The sequence below is a fragment of the Pongo abelii genome, chromosome 6 (genome assembly GCF_028885655.2).
Source record: "Pongo abelii isolate AG06213 chromosome 6, NHGRI_mPonAbe1-v2.0_pri, whole genome shotgun sequence".
NCBI lineage: Eukaryota > Metazoa > Chordata > Mammalia > Primates > Hominidae > Pongo > Pongo abelii.
In genome coordinates, this window is record NC_071991.2 from 51,307,176 (window position 1) to 51,325,744 (window position 18,569).

General features: G+C 38.7%; 1 protein-coding gene across 6 annotated transcripts in view; it reads right to left on the bottom strand.

Annotated features, from left to right (window-relative positions):
• Window positions 1-9,788: 9,788 nt before the first annotated feature.
• The window catches only part of BBS9 (Bardet-Biedl syndrome 9), a 483,026-nt gene continuing 474,245 nt past the window's right edge, over window positions 9,789-18,569 (bottom strand). For all 6 annotated transcript variants that reach the window (XM_054559335.2, XM_024250181.3, XM_024250180.3 and 3 more), the window contains 2 exons: window positions 10,446-10,556; window positions 9,789-10,226 (listed from right to left, as the gene is read on the bottom strand). In XM_054559335.2, coding sequence (XP_054415310.1) covers window positions 10,195-10,226; window positions 10,446-10,556 — 143 coding nt within the window. In that variant the 3' untranslated portion in view covers window positions 9,789-10,194. The remainder of the gene's footprint in view (window positions 10,227-10,445; window positions 10,557-18,569) is intronic.

Genomic DNA, 18,569 nt, shown 5'->3' on the forward strand with positions numbered 1-18,569 from the left:
CTTTTAACATTTCTTGCAAGGTTGGTCTGCTGACAACAAATTCCCTCAGTTTTGTTTGTCTGAGAAAGTCTTTATTTCCCTTTCATTTTTGAAGGATCATTTTGCAGGGTACAGAGTTCTAGGCTAGTGAATTTTTCTTTCAGCACTAAATACTTTACTCCACTCTTCTTGCTGTTTTGAGAAGTGGACAGGATTCTTTTCTCCTTAATAGGTAGGGTTTTTCCCCTCTGGCCTCTTTCGAGAATTTCCTTTATCTTTGATTTTCTGCAGTTTGAAACTCATATACCTATGTGTGGATTTTTAGTATTTACCCACTTTGATGTTCTCCGAACTTCCTGGCTCTGTGATTTGGTGCCTGACATTAATTTGAAAACATTCTCAGTCATTATTGCTTCAAATATTTGTGTCTTTTTTCTCTTTCTGGTATTCCCATTATGTGTAAGTTGCATCTCTGTAGATGTCTAACATTTCTTGGATATTTGTTCCAGTATTTTTTTTCTTTGCTTTTCTGTTTGGGAAGTTTCTATTGACATATCCTCAAACTCAGAAATTCTTTCCTCAGCCATGTCCAGTCTACTAATGGGCCCATCAAAGGCATCTTCATTTCTTTTACAGTGATCTCTAGCACTTCTTAATTCTTTCTTAGAATTTTCATCACTCTGTTTACATTGCCCATTTGTTCTTGCATGCTGTTTATTTGATCCAGTGCAGAACCCTCAGTATACTGGAGTTGTTTTAAATTCCCATTCTGATAATTTTAACAATCATGCCATATCTGACTCTGGTTCTGATGCTTGAAATGTCTTTTCAAACTGTATTTTTGGCCATTTAGTATGCCTTGTAAGTTTTTCTTGGCAGCTGGATATGATGTACTGGGTAAAAAGAACTGTGGTAAACAAGCCTTTAGTAATGTGGTGGTAAGGTTGTGGGGCAGGGGAGGGCACAGAAGGCATTCTATAGCCCTGTGATTAGGTCTCAGTGTTGCAGTCAGCCCGCATCTGAACTGCAAACTTCACAAGTCCTTCTTAGCTCCCCACCTCCACTCCTTCAGTGAAACAGGATTGACTGTGTGGACTGACATCAGGTATTTCCTGTCTTTCAAGTTGGTTAGGCTCTGTTAAAACTCCAATAGTTTATGCTCTGGAAAATAGTTTCACTTGAAGGAAGGCCTTGTTAAGAAGGATAGGATGCTCTGGCATATTCCAAAATGGTTTGATTTCCTCTCACACTGTTGGAAACATGAAAGGATTTTCCTTAAATATTCACTTGAGAACATGGTCAAGTTTTCCTGAAGGGAAAACTCACGAAAGTGTGGAGGCTCCCTTATGACTGGGTCTTCTGGAGTTTTTAATTCTCAGACCTGTCCACTCTGGGCCTCCAGGAATTAGTTAATTACACTTCAGGTTTTCTTGCCCTGATACTAGCTCCCATAGAGGTTTCTGCTCATGGGTTTCTGCTGCAAAAACTTGTGATTCTCTGTATGCACCTGTATTTTTCTCCAAACCACAGGGCAGTGGTTTGCCCTCTGACCTCATTTCTCTGACAGATAAGAAGAGTTACTGATTTTTTTCAGGTTTTCCCTTGTTAGGACAGAGTGACATCTTCCAAGCTCCTTATATCTGGGACCAGATAAGTACAGACAGAATTTTAAAAATGTGTGTAGATATAATATACAAGAAACTACAATATAAAGAGGGTGGGTAATGGGAACCATAAGGCAAATGTCAGTAGGATTCACCTGTAAAGTCATGTGTCACGCTATTGTATTTTTTGTGGCAAGGTTAACTTCTGATATTTTTAATTGTTATAGGATTATTCAAGTTTTCACTTTCTTGTTTAGTCAATTTAAAACTGTATTTTAAAAAGAATAACCATTTCATTGAAGTTTTTGTATTTACTGGCAAAAAGTTGTTCAACACAGAATTTAGCAGAAACTATCAATGTGAAAGCTGGTTTGGCACAGGCTGACCTCTCAGGATTTCTGCTTTCATGCTTTTCATGACAGCTCAGCATATCATAAAAAGGCATATTTATTGTATTTTCCCAGCATTTAGTTGTGTCAACTGGTAGAGTTAGTCATGGCATACAGCCTGCCATGCAGAAACAGAGTGTATGGTTGTTCTTTCTTAAATTAGGACATAAGTCTTCAAAGCCTGAGAAACACTTTACTCTATACTAACGTATTCTTCAACTAGACTAATGGTAGAAGTCCAAGCCTTGGTGTTATTCATGATATGTCTTTCTCTGTAATATAATGAACCCCGGACTGGGGATGAGAAGCCTTGGCTTCTTGCCCAGGTCACCTATTTTTTTCATTGCTGGGCCACTTTAAGGGAATACTATATACTCTGATCCTACACTTTTCCATCTGTGACTTGGGATGTTAATTTTTTTTTTTCGTGTATGTTGCAAACATAGTGAGGTTGTTGCGAGGATCAAAAAATATCCACTTAAGTGAATGAGGTTTTTGTCACTTTATACAAGGTATTATTTTTCTGTGTGGCACTACACTAAATGGGATGTATACAAGTCATATTTCCAATTCCAACCCTCCCCTCACAGCCTGCCAACTCTTATCCAAGCAATCCTGATGTACAGCCAGTCTGAAAAACCCCTGTACCACAGTATACATTCTCCATAACATTATGGAGAAGTGAAAACATACAAAATTTGAAGTGACAAGTAAAAGAGTACTACAGGAATTTCATGGTTATAAAAGATATTAATCAAGGAGAATTCACAATTGCTCTTCCAACCACTAAGGAACAACAGTCTTACATTTTAGGGTTCTTTCAAGCATTTGAAGCCCTTTTCTTTGATTTCCAGAACAATACTTTTGAGGATGGTGACACAGGTGAGACAGGCCCCCCACTTTGCAGTTGAAAAAATAAGAGCTTAGAGATGCTAAACTACATCTTCTAGCTCCCTTTCCTAATTACTTTCTTCTAAAGTTGAGTTTTTGTCATCTTGTATTGCAACTGTCCATTTTCTTCTCTGCTCCCCCACTGAACTGAAAGTTCTTTAAGGACAAGATCCATGTTTTATTGTTCTTTGGGGCCCCGGTGCCCAGGACAATGTCTGAAAACAATTTAATTTTGCTGTTGAATGAATAGATCTCTATTTAGTGCATATAAAAATGAGGTGAAGAGAGGCTAAGTGACTGACACAGATCAGAAAGCACCTTTTCAAGAGGACCAGGCCTAAAATTGAGGCCACCTGATTCCTAGTCATAAGGTCTTTTCTCTATATCATATTATCTCCTTAAAGAAGTGGACTTTGAGTGGCTGTCTAAAAATAGAATGAATCCTGACCAGATGGAGATGAGTAAAGCTTGGAAAAACATCCAGAAGAGGTACTGGGATAATCAGGCTAACAAGACTCCTAGCAGATGAGCTTTGATGGGATGAAGGAATAGACTACACAATAAAAGATAAGGGAGAGATGACATGAGCCAGTGCCACTGTAGGGACCAATGATATACATGCAAATGATGGGAGGGACTCAAATGAAGGACAAAGACAACCAGGCATCAGAGGACATGATGAAATTGGAGGGCAGCCTGGGGAAAAGTACATCACTGTTACTGAAATGGAAAGGGAGGACCAGATCCAGATGGCATTGATTTTAGAAGTAGGGAATGTGAAGTGTATGTGTATGTGTATGTGTGTATGTGTTTTATGATTTGTTATTGATATTTTGGGGAAAAGTTGAAAATAAATCCCAACTCTCATCCTCTATCCATCCTCATGTGATTAAAGTCTGGAGAATGTTTAATGCTTTCTTTCGGAAATACTTGTTGATTGCTTTTTTCATTTTTGTGAGCTGCTGAGTGTGAAAGATGAGTATTACACACCATACTTTCCCCCAAGGAATGAGTAACTACTTAATTTTTATCCCAAAAGACTTAGTAAAATAAAAGCTTCAGTTTCCTCACTTATGACTAGAGGTCTAAAGTAATTTCCTAATTTTCATCTCAAATAAATAACAGTTCACTTAAATACAGAAGATAATATTAAAGGATTCAATGAATATTACAGACCTAAATTTCACAAAGTGGTAAGTGACTTGTGTCTGGGCTTAATCAGTACTCTGTTCTAACTGAGAAGATAAAGTTTCTAGATTTTTTTGTTTACATAAAAGAATTTAGTTCCAACTGTTCTTCATATTCAGATGATCTTAATGTTCTTTTGGGAAGCCTGGCACATAGAAATGAGAGTTCACAGGTGACATCATGAACTTCTCTTTCTGGAACTGGTACCAGATGGAATAAACATGATTACTGTAGCCTGTTAAACAGAATTTCATCAATTTAACAGCACTTTAAACCTCTTCACTTTCTCCAATCAGATGATCCTGGAGCCAATGAAGTGGCTGGGCCCTCTTAAATTTGATAGCCTGCTGTGAACTTTTTATCTAAAATCGACCCTTCAGCCAGTTGAGATACAAGACTGACTCAGTCCCTTTTGGGACAACTCATGGAGTGGCTGCTAAGAAATAAGCATTAGTAGAACTGTCCCTGAATGTATAAGGTGAAACATCCCCCCACAAAACCAAGGACACCAAACAGAGAATTGCTGTTTTGCTAGTCCATAAAGGTTTGCTGATATTTCTCAGGGAACAATTAATTACTAAAAATGAAAAGTAAAAGTGTACTTACATTTGAGCCCAAAGCTAGGTCAAGGCTCACAATGGCAAACTTAAGGAGACCTATAGTATATTTAAGGGAATTTTGAATACCTCCTTACTGCTATGGTTTGAATGTTTGTTCCCTCCAAAAGTCGTGTCAAAACACTATTTAGAGGTGAGACTGTTAAGAGGTGATTAGGCCATGGGGGCTCTGCCCTCATGAAGAGATAAATGTCATTATCTTGAAAGTGGGTTCATTATCAAAAGTTGAATTTGGCCCCCTACCCCCTCTTTCTCTCTTGCCCTCTCTTGGCTCTTTTGCCACGCGAGGAACAGCATTGCTTCCTGCCTCTGGAGAATGCAAGGCACCATCTTGGAAGTGGGAGTTGGGCCCTTACCAGATATCAAACCTTCTGGTGCCTTGATCTTGGACTTCCCAGCTTCCAGAATGCTAAGAAATTAATTTCTGTTCTTTATAAACTACCCAGTCTGTGGTATTCTGTTACAGCAGTACAGAACTAAGACACTTACAAAATCTGCCCTTTCCACCCGCCACAATAATACTCCTATCCCATACATATTTTGGAGGTATTTCAACCATGGAGGAAATTAATAAACCAATAATTTAAAGTGTAGTTTCTATTCTCTCTCTTTATCTCACTCGCTCGCTCACTCCTGTTATAAACAGTTTACTGTGATGCTAATCAGGCTTAAACTTCAGGGCACTTCCTTGCCCAGGTGTATGGTCATATGTTTTTGCACAATTTGAAAAAAGACATTTTAATCATGATTGGTGAAAACTACTGTCTCTTCTGCCTGTCTTCTCCTTGTAGCAGGCATTGGAAGGGTGGTGGCCTTGACAGTCTGGCTAAGGGGAAGTTGAGTTGGGGAGACATTTAACTTGGGTTAATTGGATATATTTATGTGGATTACAGACAACTCTGTATATGGTTAAATTACTGATAGCTGTTCTGCTGGAAGAATGGATTCCAGGAATATCACTACCACCCAGTGTCATAAGAGGAAGGTGTGGAGCAAAATGCTGTATCACTAGATAAGCATGTTCTATGCAGCCTGGCACCAGAAGCATAAATGTGTTGGAGATAAAATATGATTTGAAACATATGAAATCTGATGTTCTGACCATCAGACATGTAAAAGCAGAAGCAGTAAGATTCCAGTTTCATGGACCTCAAGTCAAAGGAGAATTTCTTGCCTGTTAAGAATATATTTGATAATTCAGAGTATACAATTACAAACTCATCATAAAATAACTTTCCCAATTAACCCCTATATAAAATGGATAAAAGTTATTCTATCAAAAAGCAAATTATAACAACATTTTCAAATCATACCAAAATTAACTCATTAAGATGTGATGACACATTTAAAAAAGAATAAGCAGACTTTTGGATTGTCTAATAATCTAGCTAATGAAGAAGAGTAAATCACATGAACATATTCAAAAGATATTTAAATATCTTCTTGCTGATTTGAAATAAAATACTAGTGGTAATGCAGATCATTTCAATGAGGATTTTGATGATAAACTGGCTAATGAGTTGTCAATTTCCACAAAGACCAATGGAACAGAATAGTGAACCCAGCAATAAAGTCACATGCCTACAGCCATTTGATCCTCAACAAAGTCAACAAAAATAAGCAATGGGGAAAGGGATCCCTATTCAATAAACGGTGCTAGAATATATAACTAGTCATAGAAAGAAAAATAAAACTGGACCCCTATCTTTCATTATATACAAAAATTAACTCAAAATGGATAAAAGTTTTAAACGTAAGACCTCAGGCTATAAGAATACTGGAAGAAAACCTAGGAAACATCATTCTGGACATTGGTCTTAGGAAACAACTTATGAGTAAGTCCTCAAAAGCAAATGCAACAAAAACAAAAATTGATAAGTAGGACCTAATTAACTAAAGAGCTTCTGCATCGTAAAAGACACTATCAACAGAGAAAAAGACAACCCACTGAACAGGACAAAATACATGCAAACTATGCACCCAAAAAAAGGTCTAATATCCAGAATCTATAAGGAACCTAAGCAAATAAACAAGCAAAAACCAAATAATCCCATTTAAAAATGTGCAAAAGACATAACAGACAAGCATTCAACAAACATGAAAAGATGTTCAACATCAATAATCATCAGAGAAATGCAGATTGAAGCCACAATGAGACACCATCTCACACCAGTCAGAATGGCTATTATTAACAAGTCAAAAAACAATAGCTGGCAAGGCTGCGGGAAAAAGGAAATGCTTGTACACTTTTGCTGGAAATGTAAATTAGTTCAGCCACTGTAGATAGCAGTTTGGAGATTTCTCAAAGAACTTAGAACTACCATTCCACCTAGTCATCCCACTACTGAGTATATATCCAAAAGAAAATAAATAATTCTACCAAAAGGCATAGGTACTTATATGTTCATTGCAGCACTATTCACAATAGTAAAGACATGGAATCAACCTAGGTGCCCATCAATGGTGGACTGGATAAAGAAAATGCGGTACATATATACCACAGAATACTACACAGTTATAAAAAAGATCATGTCTTTTTCAGCAACATGAATGTAGCTAGAGGCCATTATCCTAAGCAAATTAATGCCAGAACAGAAAACCAAATACCACATGTTCTCACTTATAAGTGGGAACTAAGCAATGGGTACTCATGGACTTGAAGATAACAACAATAGACACTGGGGATTACTAGAGGTGGGGAGAGGGTCCAAGGGTTAAAAAATAGCTATTGAGTACTATGCTTAGTACCTGGGTAATGGAATCAATTGTACCCCAAACCTCAGCATCACCCAGTATACCCAGGTAAGAAACTTGCATGTGTACCCCCTGAATTTAAAATAAAAGTTGAAATTATCTAAAAAAAAAAGAGAGAGTTGTCAATTGCATGGCTATTTAAAATGTATCACTGCATAAGAAAAATTAAAATGCCCTGATAATATAATAATCCTAAAAACCTGCCTGACATTACAAATGATGAGTTGTAAAGCTGAAAGAAGCTTTTGCAAACTATCAGTAATTTTTTTTAAAAGTCTGATCAACAATTTCAGAGAAAAAATTATCTTTTAATTCATTTTAATACAAAATGAAATTACAAATTGTCAATAATTAAAGAAGTGAATAAGAAATGTGTGCAAGAAAATGCAGATGTATTAAAAAGGTATATCAAGTAGTTAATATAAATATTATATTTGTATAGATTTTGTGATATATATGGTGATTATCAGCTTTTTACAAATCTGACTTGTTATTCTTTTCTTATTCTAAATAAATGTTCATTTTTGTAACTAATGTTGTATTAGAATTTTTATTCATCTTATTTAAAACCTGAATCCTGTGTTTAAATCAATGTTACTCAAGTACTCGTGAACAAAATCATTAAGTATTGAATTTTTAAGATTCAAATCTCTCTTCAAAGTCAAATTTAAGAAAAAATAGTAGGATAGTCACATCACTTCCTCTCAGCATAAACTGAAATACTAAATTAGGAAGGTTAGACCACAATGTTCTAAATCACTGGCTTCTCCATTTCTCTATGACTTGTTGACTTCTTTTAGGAGATTAGTTGACCTGTTGATACAACAAATATTTACCAAGCAGCGAAAAGAATCCAAGAACAGTTATGTCCAAGGAGCTTGCAAATCTATCCTACCAGGAAAGGAAAACATGACTTCTGAAATACAATAAGTAAGAGAGAGGTATGTAGAGAGGCATAGAGTTATCCAGGGATTCTAAAGAGGGGAAGATGACTGCCAAGAAAGGTGATTAGGAGAACCTTAAGAGGAGACAGTGGGACTGTATTCATTTTCCCATTCCATTATAGAAATGATTTAAGGGGCGTATAAGAGAGACACAACAAGAGAGAATACACTAAATGTTGAAGCAAAATGAAAAGACAAAAACGAGGAGAATATAATAAAGGGCCAGAAAATAGGGCTAAAAGTACAGTCCATGATGCCTTGTCCACTTATTCCAAGAGGACCTCGAATGTGGCTCTTGGTATAGGGATAAGGAGATAATTTATTCAAAATGAGCCTTGAAGTGAAGGGTTGGGGTCTGAGTTTACAATTAAAATGAAATGATGGCAAAAACCTGGGAAGTAGGGTGTTGGCAATGGTTTCCCCACATTAGCCAGAACAGAGACCCTCTCTGCTCCAGACATCAAGCACTGGGGAATGTGATTATTCTAAGAGGCATCTTACTCTGATTAGGCCTTGGCAGTTGTACTGTACCATAAGTTATATCTTTTCCAGTCCAAAGCAACAAAACCCTTAATGCATGTGATGTCCACATAGCTTCCATAATTCAGCTGCTAAAACATAAAAATAATGCCAGCTAATTCAGCACTGCATAAATCACAAGGCTGTTGAGAAGACAGCATCCAATAGAATCCACACAGCCTTCTGTTGCTCTTTCAGATCCATCTCTATAATTGTTTTTGTATTTCACTGATATGTTTGCCTTTTGACATAAAGGACTTAAAGAGAAAACGATAATTTCAGTAAAATTTTATGCTCATATCATGGCTATAAATGATCATAATGATGTTATTTTGATAATATATCTGCATCTCCTAAAAGAGGATGCTACAAATAATAAGTAATACATCCTCTGCAGTTTTTTTTTGACATTTCACATATAGAAAAACCATGAACAACTTTCCCCTTTGTACTGAGAGGCATTCCAAAACTGGCAAAGGCATATTTTTATTTAAATAAATCAGTCTCACAACTGTAATTCGAACTTGAAATTGGCAAAGTTTCTTTCATTGCTTACACATAAAAATCTTAAATTTTAACTGTAATAAAGTATGAATCCTTTAATAACCTGGATTTTTAAAAGGTGTCACCCAATGGGGTAATGAAAAGGGGATGTTAATGTACTAGCTTCCTTGAAAATATTTAAACATTTTCATACAATACTAGAAAACTTCCCTTCTTCCACATTTAGCTTAATAGAACAAATCATATGAAAGTTTCATAGTGGTTCTTTTATTTATAAAATAATCACATTCAAGTCTTACCAGAGAGTAGCAAAGTCTTCAATTCCTTTCCTTTCCTTTGAAGAAATAATGTAGAGCAATCACTCATAAATCCCTCTAATTATAAATAAAATCCAAGATATTGTTTGACAATGAGATGCTTTATTAAACTTCATACATTTACTATGTAAGAATTCTGTGAAAAAATGGGGTTGAAATTATTTTGGATCTGAATCTTTGCATTATAAAATCTATCCCAAAACTATGTCATCTCACTGTATTCTGTGACTATTAGCACATGGATGACCAAAGGCAACTACTTCCTTTCCTGGCAAAACAAGACAAGTTTCAGCTGACTTCCCTATGGTGTTACAAGTCCTCCTAGTGAAGTAAAAAGTCCCAACCCCCCTCTCTATGCAGTGTCATCTCCAGGAGGGTAAGCTTTAGGAAGCACCTGCGCTAGCCCTATATCTGTGCTTGGCATGAGGTTCACACAGGTTCAGCCTTGAGACGGGGATGTTCCTCTCAACCAAACAACTCTACTTGAATTATTCCGAGACTCCTTGGAGAGGTGAAACTTCTGGAAAAAAAGAGAATAAGAGAGAAAGAGAGAGAAAAGGTCTGAATAGTGACAGGAATACACAAAGGATCAAATTCAGCTGCACCAATGCTAAGGGGAAGAATGAAGAAATTGGAAAACAAGCAGCTTTGTGGAACGCTCTCTGGTATGACAAAAACTGACCAGATTGTCACTGCTTCCGACTTAACTAACACTTGTGAAGGCCACCCATTCTCTTACCAGGCCTGGGTGTCTCTGCAGTGAGATGTCTCTGGTTGGTAAACAGTTCTGTAGAGTCTTGTTCTACTGATCTTTCTTCTAGGTCTGACTCTGGGATTGTAGTACAACCACCTAGTTGAAAAACACAAACAATATTTTAAGCAATGTGTAGAAAATCTGCCTCTCTACACAGCAATCATAGCTTAGGAACACACTGATCATAAAGATAATAAATGACGTGACAACAATCTTCGGGAGTGGCCTGAAAAGAATAACCTTAAATGTTTCTTTTTGGTGAGAATACTGGGAATGAGTTACTGCCCCTAAAGACATATTATACTGATTATGACTTGGCAACAGCAGCAACAGTATTGTCTTTAAATTTATCCTTTTTAAAGTCAGAAAGGACAAAACCTATAGCATATGTGATATTCAGAATATAAAGGCCCCTCAGCAGGAATTCCCTTTAATACGAGAGCATCAGAAACTATAAAGAGAAGCAAAGCACGTGAACCATGAGGGAAAGAAGCCTTCCTTGAGCAAAGAGAAAGGTTGCTGGTGTTCTGGGACGGTGGTTGTGGTGGTATTTGTCTGGAATTTGATTCTATTCCTGAATCCCAACACCTTACAGCACAGACACAAACACTTTGTAATTCAACAGCAAAGTCATGAACAGCACTGTGGAAGATTTCAATCCAAAGGTGACTTGAGGATGAGCTGGCACGGCTGTGCTTTTGAAGTACTGGGTATAACTCATTTGACTTTATCCACCAAAATCTTGTATGGGAAACTCACAATCATGAGAGAATTTCCTGACTACATCTGCAACTTGATTTGACTGATTTGCCATCATTTCCTGGAAATGTACTAACTTTTTGTATACTGTACATGCTTTTTTCCAAAGCCATTCTTCTTGTTAATGAAGTGTGATTTCTTTTTCTGAGGCTTCTCACACACAGAGTCCAAAGCCTCAGCTCTCAAGTTTGGTTTTATGCATGAGGGGGTTTATGAAGCTCACATCATTCTGAGGAAAGAGAGGGTATCAGCAGCACTGATTTCAAAACCACATCATTCAAATGAGAGGGAAGTGGCAAGATCCCAGGTTTGAAGGAAAACACACCTTACTATCCACGCCTCTGCATCAACTCTGAAACAGAAATCGATGCTGAGGGAAATGAGAGAAACACATTTCCACACTCATAAAATAAGAATTAGAGCTATCCTCAGAGATTCCCTGAATAGAAAACATTAGAATTATCCATCAATGCAATGGAACTTGCCCAGCCATACCCGAAAATGACAAGGGCCTTACCCAGAAGGAGAACCAGGCTTATTTTTAATCTCTCCAAAGCCTGTAGATCACAGTAACAAGAACTATCATTATTGAGTACTTTCTAAGGGCTAGAAATCCTGCCCATATTATCTCACTTAATTCCTACACACTACACCATGAAATAGATATTATTATTATTCTCATTTTATAAGAAAACTGAGGTCTCATGAGATTCAGTAATTTGCCAGTGTCACAGAACTCCAGTCTCGTCACACGGTGGAGCTGAGACCTTTGGAGAGGCCCAAAAAGCCAGTTCTCTTCTTCTCCTTCTTTACACTCATCCAATTGAGTAAAAAGGCAAAGGGTATATGCAGTGGTGGCAGGGGCTGGAGGGAGACCTGGAAGACTAATGACAGGGAAGAGCAGAAAGAAGGGATGTGTTCCCTGCTGAACAGAACCCTGAAAAAAAAAAGGCAGAAAAGTCACTTCTCCATCCCTGAGACAGAGGGAGGCGGGGGAGGCCAGGAATGCTGTACTCATGCAGCTGCTTTCACACACAAGACAACTTCAGGAGCAAGGAAGAGACGTCCCCCAGCCAACAGATGAGAGCAAGTTTGATGAGCGGTTATGACAGCTGCCACGTGCTTGGGGAGAGGCAGGTCTCCACTGATAAATTAGTGTCCCTTTCATTCCAGCTGACTCAGTATTTTGACAAAACAGAAATAGAAGACTTCCTAGTTCTCTATCGTGTGGGCTCAAAAGGAAAAGCCAGTTGCTATAGATTATCAACAATGAACATAATTTCCTCTCTTCTCTTTGCCCTACCCCGCATACAGAGACGGCAAGGTGCCCTGTCCTGGTGCTCTAACCCTCAGGTGCTATAGTGGGCACAGATCGCATGCACCTCCTCAGACTCCACACCCACAGCAAGGGCTGACCAGCCGCTTGTCCTGGGAATGCCACCCACCTTTCTTTCTTTCTTTCTTTCTTTTTTGAGACACAGTTTCGCTCTTGTTGCCCAGGCTGGAGTGCAACGGCGTGAACTCGGCTCACCGCAACCTCCGTTCAAGTGATTCTCCTGCCTCAGCCTTCATGAGTAGCTGGGATTACAGGCATGCACCACCATGCCCGATGAATTTTGTATTTTTAGTAGAGATGGGGTTTCTCCACGTTGGTCAGGCTGGTCTCAAACTTCCAACCTCAGATGACCGGCTTGCCTCAGCCTCCCAAAATGCTGGGATTACAGGCGTGAGCCACCATGCCTGGCGCCAGCCCCCCTTTCTTTGGATGCCTCCTGTAGCCGCCCAACTGCACACCCAGAGTGTCTGCCACTTCCAGCTTGGGAAGAACAATGGTGGTGGGCTCTGGCATCCTGCGGGTGCATCATAAGAAAAGAAAAGAAGCCGAAGCTGAGCAGAGAACTCCCCCTCTGCTCCCACCAACTAGGAATATGCTGGATGATTAGTTCTCTTCTGTAAGCCTCCAAAAAAAGGGCTGTGTGCTGTGTAGCTGCACCTGCTCAGCCTCTTCATGGTTCTTGGAAAGAGGCACTCCCAGGTGCAGACAGCACCACTCTGCATGGCCTCATATATTCCCTTGGTTGCTGCCCTTTGTCCCCACCCTCCCTTCCTTGAGTTTGTGTTCTCAAACAGCCATCATTTTAATCCTTGCCCCAGGCTCTGTCCTCTTGAGAAAATCATTGATACTGGGAGTAGTTCTATAACAAAAAGCAGGTCTTCACAATGGAATTTTGAAGTTAAACTGGCCACCCATCTGAAAGCACTAGGGGCTCCATAGCTGGAGGTGAACGGGATGGTAATAGCCCCTGGTGTGCAATTACTTATGCTTTCACCCATGCTTAACTAGGATGATGTGCACACAGAAGTCAAGACACTGGGAGATCAAGGGGCTGTGGCATGGAAACATGTAATTATACGGATTTCAGATGCTGCTTCTGACGACTGCGTATCTTGCAAAAAGAAAATGGCAGCTCATGGCCTAATGGGCAATGGGAGGTAAGTCCACAAACTCGGAAGGCCTCTTTGGCCTTGCTCATGTAATGAGATCACACCAGCCAAACAGGAATCACCTGGGAGCCTGTCAGAAATGCAGAATCTCAGGCCCCATCCCACACCTACTAAATTGACATCTGCTAAGAAACAACAGATGAGTATATCTGATACTTTTGCTAGGAAAAAATATATATTTGTTAAAAATTTAAGGGTAAGCAAATAAAAGAATATAGATAAAATATAAAACTTCCAAACAAACTGAAGCTCTCTGAGGTCATCCATGGAAATGAAGCCTGGGTTCCAAGGATGCCAGATGAAGTACCCTTGGCTTAGAGTCCATCCCATAAAAGGAGAAGGGGAAGAAAAGCTGCAGCTGGAGGAAGTCATCCAAACACAACGGCAGGTGTGACACAAATGAGCCCGCAGGCAAGGACAAGCAGAACTGCAGGCTTCTGGCCTGGAAATCAGGCAAGCATCTCACCTTGAGGAGGGCAGAAGACTTAAAATCCCATGGACCTACTGTGTGCTGAGCACTCTACCTTGCATTTTCAGTACAGTAACTCGCTCCATCCTCAAATAACGCTGTCACAAAGGGCTCAGTGCCTGCATTTCGCAAGGGTAAACGTATTGATAGTAATGTGCTTTTCTTCTACTGGCCCTCCCCCTGCCCCTTTTCCTACAATGTTATCCCAGGCCATTTTGTGCCTCCTCGCCTCCAGGGAAGTTTGTAATGGGGCCCCCATGAATAAAAGTAGCCTGGAAATACTTTTCTTTCCAGCTTTGGTTTTCCATAGCCAGGGCTCCCTGAAGAGACGAAACAGAGAGTAAGAGGCAGCTGGTACGCGGGTTGGCTCAGAGGCAGCAGCCCACAGCCCAAGGTAACAAGACATCATCCAGAGAAGGAGGCATGGGACACGGAAGGACTGGGCACCAGGAGCCCCAGCCTTAGCCACAGGGAGCCCTGGAGTTGACTCCACTGATGGCTCAGGCATCGAGGCTGTGGGTAGCTATTGTGTCCTCATTTTCTGAGCCCCATGTATAAGCCTTCCTAGATGCAGTAGGGTATGGCAAGGGTGGGCAATAATAACTGAGACTGAATTCCTTACCCTCTTGCCATTAAAGAAAATATAAATTTTACATTTCTTGCATCTCTGACTTAGATATGCAGAGTCAGGCCTGCTAGAAAGTTTCAATTTGTTAAATAAAACCAAGAGATTATGTTATTTGCTAAGGCTTACACAAGTTGCTACACCACTGCAACCCGGCTCTCTATAGTTTACAGCGATGCTTCTTTTTTTTTTTTTTTTTTTAGCAAACCAAATTTAACATTTTATTAAAAATATCATTCCCGTGATCAAGTAGGATTTACCCCTGGGATACAAGGATAGTTCAACATACAGAAAACTAAAAATGAGATAAACCACAGTAGTAGAATAAAGAACAACAACTATATGATCATTTCAACAGATGCAGAAATGCTTCTTAAAAAAAAACTTGCTTTTCAAATTTCCAATCTATCTAAACCAATACTTTTGTAAAATGTAATAGAAATGAATAAAAAGAACTAGTAGAAAAATTAAATGAATAAGACATCAGCTTTCATCTTTTAGAATTAGGTTCGACAGTTATAAAAACGCCCTTTCAATTGCTACAAAAGTTTCTCAACACTTTGTGAACGTCAGGTAACAAAAAGTTTGCAGACAGATGCCAGTCTTCTGGCCATACTTTGAGTAGCACTAACTATAAGATATGATCTAACTTAATTAATGTGATATATAGAATTAGGGTTAAAAATAATAATACAGCAAATTCCTATTTATCTAAGGTTCAAATACCAGCAAACTCCTTGTGGCAACAAAATGGGCTTTCACAACTTATGTTCATTCTTTCTAGTCACACATCTAGTGACTAGATGTGGCGGCTCTCTCTCTAGTGGTCATGGTGTTCAGAACAATCTCTCTCTCCCACCAACGCAGGATGTCTAGGTTCCCCTCACCACTGCTAGGTGGAATATAATTAAGGGAATCTGGCATCTTGAGTCAGAACTCTAGATGCATTTCCACAATGGAATATTGCTGTTAATATGTAATAGTTTTATTATCGAGCCCTATTACAATTAAGTTATTGCTTTAAAAACTTTTCTGGACTAATCTGGAAACCAAACTCGTGAAATTATAAAATATGAAGCACATATAATGAATTTCAAACAATCAGCATAGAACCAACCGTTTATAAATTGGAGACTACACCAATGGATGTTAAAAAGAATGTCTTTGAGGCACTTTATTATGGGGCCTATGACTGAACTGCTGACAATCAAATTATGTATATGGCCCTTTGTGTTAACCAAACCTTGCTGTAAAAATTTGACTTTTCCACATTGATAACATATTCATACATATAGCAATCATTAGCCAGCCAAAAATTTATTTAAGTAGAAAATCTCACTTAAAATTTTGAACAAATAGGAATTTGCCCTATATTTATAAAGATAACACAACTCTAGGATTTTTAGGTATTTCAAGCTATCCTCTAGCCTGTTTCCACATTCAAAAGCAAATTATAAAATGGCTGCACTTCCTCCTCAAAAAGTGGAACATATTTTATCAGCAGGTGAATTACACTAAGATATTTCTAGCCATTGTCAGAAAAACAAACAAAAAACAACAACAAAAGGAGCCTAGGCCCTCTCTGCAGCTTGCTATCATAGAGTTAACTGGAAGAGGTAGAGTTCAAAGATTAAGATAGGAAGTGAAGCAGAAGCAAATGTGACTGTCATCTGGAATACCAGAGATCAAAATTGGAATGCAAGGTAAGCAGTGGTATGCTGGTAAATGTGGAATAGCTGGCTTTCCAGGAAAAAAGAGGAAAGCCCCAATCTATAGTGTTCACTCATCTCTGCAGGATGAATACTCCCACTACGGCCAATTTCAAATCACCAAATGTACGGCTTGGCAGAGATGTGTAGTAGCACACTATTATCTAGTATTTTCACCATACAGATTCCGTAGACGTAAATAACCTCAAGGGACTACATAATAGTAAAACACAGTAAAATAATTAGGAAGAGTTTTGAGTGTATTATCTTTGTTTTTAATATGATTTATTTCATTGTAAGTTTATACAATTTTTAATAATGCCTACATATTTAACAATTGACTCACAAAATTTCTAAAAATTCAGCAATTGGTTCTCACTAGCTAGTGTAAGCCAGTTCTAGCACTGACAGTGGGGATGGTATAGGGAGGTTAAGGTTATGCTTTGAAATCTGGATTCATGGCTCCGCATTTACTAGTTAAGTGACCTTCTTGAGCAAGTTATTTCACTAAAATCTGTCTCAGTTTCCACATCTTCTAAGAGACTAATGTAGCCCTGCTTCATAAGGGAGAGAGATGAATGTGCATAGTGCCTGGCACACTGAAACACAACTTAAGTCCTGACTATTTTCAGGCCAAAGTCAGGAACACCAAAAGAAGAGTAGGATAAACACGTCAAGATAAAGTCCCTAAGGTGGGGGTTTGGCAGGGTAGGTTTCAAACAAACTGATATATCTCAGGGGCCAAAGACAGCTCTCCAGCAAAGAGAAAAGCGCCTGAAAACCTTAACCAGATGGCCACCTAGGGAGGCGGCTAATCTATTTTACTCAAGCCCTGCCTAATATCTCTCCTGCTACTTGATCTGCTGGGTTCCAATATTTGATTCTACCCCAAGTGAATTGGGCCTCTTAGCTAGCTTGCCTCAAAACCTACTTTGTAATTCAAATAGCCTAAACCAGGGGGTTGGCCAGATAGTAAATATTTTTTAGGCTCTGTGGGCCATCTGGTCTCTGGTACCACTATTCCATTTTGCTGTCATAGTGCAAAAGCAGCCATAGTCAATACATAAATGTGAATGAGCACTGGCTGTGTTCCAATAAAACTTTATTTACTAAAACAGGTGTTGGGAGAGGTTTGGCCTGTGGGCCATAAGTAGTTTGGCAACCCTGGCCTAATCTAAGGCTCATGGAAAGCTTCTCTGCATAAAGTATCGTAATTTTCAAACTTCCTAGAGGCATTTAACACTGCCAGATGTCTTATCTTACAATATTACTACCAGAATATCCTATGGTGTTATTATCATGAGTTTAAAAGCATAGTTTTTGCCCAACTGTGACAAATGTTCTTTCTTGTTGGGTAACGGTAAAAAATTTTTTCTCTAATAGATTTTACTTTTTAGAATAGTTTCAGATGTGCAGAAAAATTTATCAGATAGTACAGAGAATTCCTATATATCCTTTGCATAGCTTCCCCTATTAATATCTTTCATTAGTGTGGTACATGTGTTACAACTAATGAACCAATATTGATACATTATTATTAACTAAAGTCCATAGTTTCTTCAGATTTTTTCATTTTTACTTAATCTCCTTTGTCTTTTTCAGGATGCTATCCAGAATACTTCATCACATTCACTGTCACGTCTCCTTTGGCTCTTCTTGGTCGAGATAATTTCTCAGACTTTGTTTTCGATAGCCTTGACAGTTTTGAGGAGTACTGGTCAGGTATATTGCATGATACTTTTCTATTGGAATTTGTCTGATGTCCTTCTTATGATTACACTGGGGAAATTTTTTTAAAGAAGGTTTTTTTTTCCCATTAACTCTTAGAGTTTCCAATATTTTACAACTGTCTCCAGGAGTTTCTCTTTTCCTCTATCAAAAGTGAAGCCAAGTGGGCAGTGAACAGAGAGGCCCCTGAAGGAGAGAAGGCAAAGAACAAGGCTTAAGTCTTGGACAGTGGAGTTCAAGTTACCACAGTAGTGGACCGAGCTGCACCTAGCTGTAGAACCCGAGGTAGATCATCAGTTGCCCCATCTTTAAAG